This window comes from Culicoides brevitarsis, chromosome 1, assembly GCF_036172545.1.
Source record: "Culicoides brevitarsis isolate CSIRO-B50_1 chromosome 1, AGI_CSIRO_Cbre_v1, whole genome shotgun sequence".
NCBI classification, from domain to species: domain Eukaryota; kingdom Metazoa; phylum Arthropoda; class Insecta; order Diptera; family Ceratopogonidae; genus Culicoides; species Culicoides brevitarsis.
The window spans coordinates 3,264,558-3,273,655 of record NC_087085.1 but is presented as its reverse complement, the minus strand read 5'-3'; the positions used below and the strand labels follow the sequence as shown (position 1 = coordinate 3,273,655).

General features: G+C 25.3%; 1 protein-coding gene across 1 annotated transcript; it reads right to left on the bottom strand.

Moving 5' to 3' along the window:
- Window positions 1-710: 710 nt before the first annotated feature.
- On the bottom strand, window positions 711-3,236 carry LOC134833255 (RAC serine/threonine-protein kinase-like). Its single transcript, XM_063847521.1, has 4 exons — window positions 2,460-3,236; window positions 1,503-1,797; window positions 958-1,439; window positions 711-894 (listed from the first exon to the last, which is right to left on the bottom strand). The coding sequence occupies exons 1-4, from the start codon at window positions 3,171-3,173 to the stop codon at window positions 823-825; spliced, it is 1,563 nt and encodes a 520-aa protein (XP_063703591.1). The 5' UTR covers window positions 3,174-3,236; the 3' UTR covers window positions 711-822.
- Between the last annotated feature and the right edge of the window lie 5,862 nt (window positions 3,237-9,098).

Below are 9,098 nucleotides of genomic sequence, written 5' to 3'. Positions count from 1 at the left end.
ATCAGCTGAGTGTCAAATCGACAAAAAAAATTATGGCATTTGAATTTTTCGTTTAAATTCCATTTTTCAAGCCGATTTTAATTTACTTCAAATATTTTTTCCATAATATTAATATTGAGAAAATAAATTTAAAAAAGATTTTTTTAATTAATTAATTAATTATTAATAAATATTAAAATTGTTTATAAATTAATAATTAATTAAATTAATTATTTTTTTAATTTATTAAATTATTTTATTTATTCAATTATTTATTAATTAATTTTATTTATTATTAAAAATATTTTTATTTAATTTAAAAATTTATTAATTAATAAAAACAATAACAATGAATTTTTAAAGATGTTTGGAATTATAAAAAATAAATTTAATAAAAATTAAAAATAATAAATAAAATATTTAAAAAAAAAAAAAAATAATAAAAATAATAAAAAAAAAAAAAAAAAAAAAATTTTTTTAAAAAAAAATTTATTTTTTTAAAAATTAAATTTTATTTTTTTTTTTTTTTATTTAAAAAAAATTCTTGAATTATTTTTAAAAAAAATATTTTAAATTTTCAAACTGAATTTAAATAAAAAATATAAAAACTATTAAAAAAATGTTTAAAAAAATTTTACAAAATATTAAATTAAATTTATATCGTTGAAATTTAATATTTTATTAATTTTTTTATGGAAGAAAATAAAACAATTTTTTTTTTCGTTGCAAAATTTCTTATTTATTAACCTTAAACATAGCTTAACATGATATGTCTTATTATCGTTACAATTTCATTTTTTGATATTTTTTTTATGGATTTTCCTTGTAGAAGACTTTTTTTGATTACAGAAGAGAACCGCTGTTGAAATATGAGGATGACGTTCCCAAAGTTGATGACACATCTTGATAACTGAACTGAATTTTCATAAGAAAAAAAATTCAAATAAAAATTTTTCATCAAAAAATTAATTTTCTTACCTGTGAAAAATGTGGCTCCTCTTGAATGGAAGACAAATGTTGTCCCGTTTTCGGATCTGGCGGCGTCAATTCTACCGATTCGCCCGTGAATTCCGTGTCAAAGTACCGCGTATCTGTGTCGGAAGTGACTTGCGGTCTGAATGGCGGCGTAATTTTCTTCAAAACCAAGTCGTGCCAATTGATCGACGCGAAAAAGGCATGCGATTGAATCTCTCGATAATCATCGGGTCCTCCGCCAAGACGTTCCTCGGGCTTCTTAACCAGCAATCCGCCGAGTAAACTTCGCGCTTCGGGCGAAATATTTCGCGGGAATTTGACATCTTCGACGAGAATGAGTTTGAACAGAACTTCGTGATCGGTGTTGTAGAACGGAAGTCTTCCGCAGAGCATTTCGTACATTACGACGCCCGTTCCCCACCAATCTACGGCACGACCGTAATCGTTGTCTTCGAGCACTTCGGGAGCCAAATATTCGGGAGTTCCTAAAAAGTTTTTGAGAAATTTTTAATTTTTTATGAAAAAATTAATTTTTTGAAGAAATTTACCACAAAAAGTTTTCGTTGTCCTTCCATAAGTGATGTCTTCTTTGCACAATCCAAAATCCGCGATCTTGATGTGACCATCTTTATCGAGAAGTAAATTTTCCAGCTTCAGATCGCGATAAATTATGTTCTGTGAATGGAGATATCCTAAGGCAGAGATGATTTCGGCACCGTAGAAACGTGTTCTGTCTTCCGAAAAGACACGATCGCGACTTAAATGGAAATATAATTCTCCTCCATTGACATATTGCATGACGAAGCACAGGCGATCGGCAGTTTGAAAGGAATATTTCAGGGACTAAAAAGAAAATTTCGTTAAAATTTATTTAAATATGTTAAAAAATTTATTAAAAAATCTTAAAATTTTTTTAAAAATTTGAAAAAATCATTTTTTAAAATTAAAATAATTGTCTCAAATATTAAAAATTTTTCAAAAAATAATTTAAAAAATTTTTTAATTTGTTAAAAATTAAAAAAAAATTAAAATTAAAAATTTTTTAAATTTAAAATTAAAAAATAATTAGAAAATTTTAAAATAATAAAAAATATTAAAAATTTTTTTTAAAAATTTAAAAATAAATAAATAAAAGTAAAAATTTTCAAATAAAAAAAAAAATTTAAAATTTTTTCATGAAAAAAAAATTAAAAAATTTTTTTTAAAATTCTCAAAATTTGATAAAAAATAAAATATTTTTTTAATAAAAAATTTTGAAAATAAATTTAAAAAAATTTTTAAAAAATTTAAAAATTTTTTTTTTTAATATATTTATTTTAATAAAAATATTTTTTTATTTAAATTTTTTTTTAAATTTTTTTAAAAATAAAATAAAAAAAAATTTTTTAAAAAAAAAAAAAAAAAAAAAATTAAAAAAATTAGAAAAAATTTTAAATTATAAATTTTTTTTTAATTTTTACGATTTTTTAATCATAAAAAAATAATAAAATATTAAAAAAACTCACAATTAGAAACGGATGATTCGTACTACGCAGCACCCGATTCTCCGACATTGTATGAGCAACTTCGTCTTTTTGTATAATGACTTCCTTCTTAAGGATTTTTATGGCAAACAGCTTGGCTGTCGATTTTTCACGGCACAAAATGACTTTTCCAAAAGTCCCCTTTCCCAAAACCTTCAAAAACTCAAAATTCTCCAACGTAACTTTCTTCCTGCCCGAAATTTTTCCCGTCGACGTGCCTTGCACGCTAAATTTCTCGTTCAACAGCTCGTCTTCCGCCGCAATCGAAGCCATTTCCACGTCGTTCATGTCCGCGGAATTCGCTTGATTCGTTTGATCGACTTCCGTGAGGCGATTCGCGACATTTCGTATCGCCTCGACCCATTCAAGACGTTCGCGCTCACTTTCGACATGAAACATCCGCTCAATTACCGTCGTCCATTGCAATCCGCGAATGATGAAGGTGAAGGGACGCGGTCTGTCGAACGACATAATTTGGCAATCGCGAACTGTAAAGTTGTTTGTGGGCTCGGCGAGCATCATGGCATCCGGGAGTGTTTTGTAGCCAACGAGGGAACCATCTGTTTTGAGGATGAAGTAACGAGCTCGCCAATTTTTGATGTGTTCGCCACGTTTGTACAGCCAACCTTGCTTCACGATGTCGGAAGATGGAGCGCCGCTGCTTGTTGGCATGGAAAAGTTGTGAGGCGACGACATGGCTCTGTTGACGATAAATACGCAAAAAAATGAATCTCACACTTGTTTGTTTTGATTTTTTTATTGGGTTGGATAACTTTTGAAATGACATCCAAATCGACAAAGAAGTAAAATGGATGTCAAAATAAAAATTATCCAGCGTTGAGAAAATAAAAATAGCGGCAAAATTACATTTTTTCTTTTCTTGATAAATAATTTTTCTATTAAAAAAATTTTTTGAAAAAAAAAAAAATTAAAAAAAAACATAGTTTTTTAAAAAAAAAGCAATTTTTGTCAAATTTGCTCCAAAAAAAACAAATTTTTTTAATCATAAAAAAATAAAATTAATTTTTTAAATTTATTAATAATTTTTTAAATAATTTTCAAAAACTATTTTAACTGTAAAATTGCTCCAAATGGAAAAAATTTCTAATTTATCATAATTTATAACTCAAAACTGCCAAAAAAATTGAAACTGATTTTTTCAAAAACTAAAAAAATTTTTGTCAAATAATTAAAATTAAAAATTTGTCAGAGGGCTCTAATTTAAAAAAAAATATTAAAACTCAAAACTGAAAAAATTGAAACTGAAAAAAAAATTTTTTCTTTGACATAGTTTTGTTTTAAAAACTAAATCAAGAGCAAAAAAACTTTGTCAAAAAAATTTTCGCTCCAAATAAAAATTTGTCAATTTTTTAATCAAAACTTTAAAACTGCCAAATTTTTCTTTGACATAGTTTTATTTTAAAAACTAAATCAAGAGCAAAAAAACTAAATATAAAGCAATTTTTGTCAAATTTGCTCCAAATTAGAAATTTGTCAAGGGCTCTAATTTATCATTTTTAATCATTTTGCAACTCAAAACTGCCCAAAAATTGAAACTGATAAAAAAATTTTTCTTTGACATAGATTTGTTTTAAAAACTAAATCAAGTGTGTCAAAAATCTTCGAAAAAATAAAATTTTTGTCAAATTTGCTCCAAAATTAAAATTTGTTTTTTCTAATTTATCATTTTTAAAAATTTTATAACTCAAAACTGCCAAAAAATTGAAACTGAAAAAAAAAAAACAATTTTTGTTTTAAAAACTTCAAGAGCAAAAAAACTGTGTCTTGTCAAATGTCAAAGCAATTTTTGTCAAATCTTGCTCCAAATGGATAAAAATTTGTCAGAGGGCTCTAATTTATCAAATCATTTTATAACTCAAAACTGCCAAAAAATTGAAACTGAAAAAAAAATTTTTCTTTGACATAGTTTTGTTTTAAAAACTAAATCAAGAGCAAAAAAACTGTGTCAAAGCAATTTTTTGTCAAATCTTGCTCCAAATGGATAAAAATTTGTCAGAGGGCTCTAATTTATCATTTTTAATCATTTTATAAAAATTGCCCAATTTTTGCAAAAAAATTGCTTGAAAAAATTGAAACTGAAAAAAAAAATTTTTTGTCTTTGACATTTTTGTTTTAAAAACTAAATCAAGAGCAAAAAAACTGTGTCAAAAACTGTGTCAAAGCAATTTTTGTCAAATCTTGCTCCAAATGGATAAAAATTTGTCAGAGGGCTCTAATTTATCATTTTTAATCATTTTATAACTCAAAACTGCCAAAAAATTGAAACTGAAAAAAAAATTTTCTTTGACATAGTTTTGTTTTGAAAACTAAATCAAGAGAAAAACTAAATCAAAAACTATGTCAAAAAAACTGTGTCAAAGCAATTTTTGTCAAATCTTGCTCCAAATGGATAAAAATTTGTCAGAGGGCTCTAATTTATCATTTTTAATCATTTTATAACTCAAAACTGCCAAAAAATTGAAACTGAAAAAAAAATTTTTCTTTGACATAGTTTTGTTTTAAAAACTAAATCAAGAGCAAAAAAACTGTGTCAAAAACTTTTTTGTCAGCTTGCTCCATGTTTGTCAACAAAAACTGTGTCAAAGCAATTTTTGTCAAATCTTGCTCCAAATGGATAAAAATTTGTCAGAGGGCTCTAATTTATCATTTTTAATCATTTTGTAACTCAAAACTGCCAAAAAATTGAAACTGAAAAAAAAATTTTTCTTTGACATAGTTTTGTTTTAAAAACTAAATCAAGAGCAAAAAAACTGTGTCAAAAACTTTGTCAAAAACTGTGTCAAAGCAATTTTTGTCAAATCTTGCTCCAAATGGATAAAAATTTGTCAGAGGGCTCTAATTTATCATTTTTAATCATTTTATAACTCAAAACTGCCAAAAAATTGAAACTGAAAAAAAAAATTTTTCTTTGACATAGTTTTGTTTTAAAAACTAAATCAAGAAAAAAACTGTGTCAAAAACTGTGTCAAAGCAATTTTTGTCAAATCTTGCTCCAAATGTATAAAAATTTGTCAGAGGGCTCTAATTTATGATTTTTAATCATTTTATAACTCAAAACTGCCAAAAAATTGAAACTGAAAAAAAAATTTTTCTTTGACATAGTTTTGTTTTAAAAACTAAATAAAGAGCAAAAAAACATTGTCAAAAACTGTGTCAAAGCAATTTTTGTCAAATCTTGCTCCAAATGGATAAAAATTTGTCAAAGGGGCTCTAATTTATCATTTTTAATCATTTTATAACTCAAAACTGCCAAAAAATTGAAACTGAAAAAAAAAATTTTTCTTTGACATAGTTTTGTTTTAAAAACTAAATCAAGAGCAAAAAAACTGTGTCAAAAACTGTGTCAAAGCAATTTTTGTCAAATCTTGCTCCAAATGGATAAAAATTTGTCAGAGGGCTCTAATTTATCATTTTTAATCATTTTATAACTCAAAACTGCCAAAAAATTGAAACTGAAAAAAAATAGTTTTGTTTTTAAATCAAGACATAGTTTTGTTTTAAAAACTGCCCAAAAATTGAAACTAAATTTTCAATAGCTAAATCAGATCAAAAAAACTGTGTCAAAAACTGTGTCAAAGCTATTTTTGTCAAATCTTGCTCCAAATGGATAAAAATTTGTCAGAGGGCTCTAATTTATCATTTTTAATCATTTTATAACTCAAAACTGCCAAAAAATTGAAACTGAAAAAAAAATTTTCTTTGACATAGTTTTGTTTTAAAAACTAAATCAAGAGCAAAAAAACTGTGTCAAAAACTGTGTCAAAGCTATTTTTGTCAAATCTTGCTCCAAATGGATAAAAATTTATCAGAGGGCTCTAATTTATCATTTTTAATCATTTTGCAACTCAAAACTGCCAAAAAATTGAAACTGAAAAAAAAAATTTCTTTGACATAGTTTTGTTTTAAAAACTAAATCAAGAGAAAAAAAACTGTGTCAAAAACTTTGTCAAAGCTATTTTTGTCAAATCTTGCTCCAAATGGATAAAAATTTGTCAGAGGGCTCTAATTTATCATTTTTAATCATTTTATAACTCAAAACTGCCAAAAAATTGAAACTGAAAAAAAAAATTTTCTTTGACATAGTTTTGTTTTAAAAACTAAATCAAGAGCAAAAAAACTGTGTCAAAAACTGTGTCAAAGCTATTTTTGTCAAATCTTGCTCCAAATGGATAAAAATTTGTCAGAGGGCTCTAATTTATCATTTTTAATCATTTTATAACTCAAAACTGCCAAAAAATTGAAACTGAAAAAAAAAATTTTTCTTTGACATAGTTTTGTTTTAAAAACTAAATCAAGAGCAAAAAAACTGTGTCAAAGAAATTTTTGTCAAATCTTGCTCCAAATGGATAAAAATTTGTCAGAGGGCTCTAATTTATCATTTTTAATCATTTTATAACTCAAAACTGCCAAAAAATTGAAACTGAAAAAAAAAATTTTCTTTGACATAGTTTTGTTTTAAAAACTAAATCAAGAGCAAAAAAACTGTGTCAAAAACTGTGTCAAAGCTATTTTTGTCAAATCTTGCTCCAAATGGATAAAAATTTGTCAGAGGGCTCTAATTTATCATTTTTAATCATTTTATAACTCAAAACTGCCAAAAAATTGAAACTGAAAAAAAAATTTTTCTTTGACATAGTTTTGTTTTAAAAACTAAATCAAGAGCAAAAAAACTGTGTCAAAAACTGTGTCAAAGCAATTTTTGTCAAATCTTGCTCCAAATGGATAAAAATTTGTCAGAGGGATCTAATTTATCATTTTTAATCATTTTATAACTCAAAACTGCCAAAAAATTGAAACTGAAAAAAAAAATTTTCTTTGACATAGTTTTGTTTTAAAAACTAAATCAAGAGCAAAAAAACTGTGTCAAAAACTGTGTCAAAGCAATTTTTGTCAAATCTTGCTCCAAATGGATAAAAATTTGTCAGAGGGCTCTAATTTATCATTTTTAATCATTTTATAACTCAAAACTGCCAAAAAATTGAAACTGAAAAAAAAAATTTTTCTTTGACATAGTTTTGTTTTAAAAACTAAATCAAGAGCAAAAAAACTGTGTCAAAAACTGTGTCAAAGCAATTTTTGTCAAATCTTGCTCCAAATGGATAAAAATTTGTCAGAGGGCTCTAATTTATCATTTTTAATCATTTTATAACTCAAAACTGCCAAAAAATTGAAACTGAAAAAAAAAATTTTTCTTTGACATAGTTTTGTTTTAAAAACTAAATCAAGAGCAAAAAAACTGTGTCAAAAACTGTGTCAAAGCAATTTTTGTCAAATCTTGCTCCAAATGGATAAAAATTTGTCAGAGGGCTCTAATTTATCATTTTTAATCATTTTATAACTCAAAACTGCCAAAAAATTGAAACTGAAAAAAAAAATTTTCTTTGACATAGTTTTGTTTTAAAAACTAAATCAAGAGCAAAAAAACTGTGTCAAAAACTGTGTCAAAGCAATTTTTGTCAAATCTTGCTCCAAATGGATAAAAATTTGTCAGAGGGCTCTAATTTATCATTTTTAATCATTTTATAACTCAAAACTGCCAAAAAATTGAAACTGAAAAAAAAAATTTTTCTTTGACATAGTTTTGTTTTAAAAACTAAATCAAGAGCAAAAAAACTGTGTCAAAAACTGTGTCAAAGCAATTTTTGTCAAATCTTGCTCCAAATTGATAAAAATTTGTCAGAGGGCTCTAATTTATCATTTTTAATCATTTTATAACTCAAAACTGCCAAAAAATTGAAACTGAAAAAAAAAATTTTCTTTGACATAGTTTTGTTTTAAAAACTAAATCAAGAGCAAAAAAACTGTGTCAAAAACTGTGTCAAAGCAATTTTTGTCAAATCTTGCTCCAAATGGATAAAAATTTGTCAGAGGGCTCTAATTTATCATTTTTAATCATTTTATAACTCAAAACTGCCAAAAAATTGAAACTGAAAAAAAAATTTTTTCTTTGACATAGTTTTGTTTTAAAAACTAAATCAAGAGCAAAAAAACTGTGTCAAAAACTGTGTCAAAGCAATTTTTGTCAAATCTTGCTCCAAATGGATAAAAATTTGTCAGAGGGCTCTAATTTATCATTTTTAATCATTTTATAACTCAAAACTGCCAAAAAATTGAAACTGAAAAAAAAAATTTTTCTTTGACATAGTTTTGTTTTAAAAACTAAATCAAGAGCAAAAAAACAAGAGCAAAAACTGTGTCAAAGCAATTTTTGTCAAATCTTGCTCCAAATGGATAAAAATTTGTCAGAGGGCTCTAATTTATCATTTTTAATCATTTTATAACTCAAAACTGCCAAAAAATTGAAACTGAAAAAAAAAATTTTTTTTGACATAGTTTTGTTTTAAAAACTAAATCAAGAGCAAAAAAACTGTGTCAAAGCAATTTTTGTCAAATCTTGCTCCAAATGGATAAAAATTTGTCAGAGGGCTCTAATTTATCATTTTTAATCATTTTATAACTCAAAACTGCCAAAAAATTGAAACTGAAAAAAAAAATTTTCTTTGACATAGTTTTGTTTTAAAAACTAAATCAAGAGCAAAAAAACTGTGTCAAAGCAATTTTTGTCAAATCTTGCTCCAAATGGATAAAAATTTGTCAGAG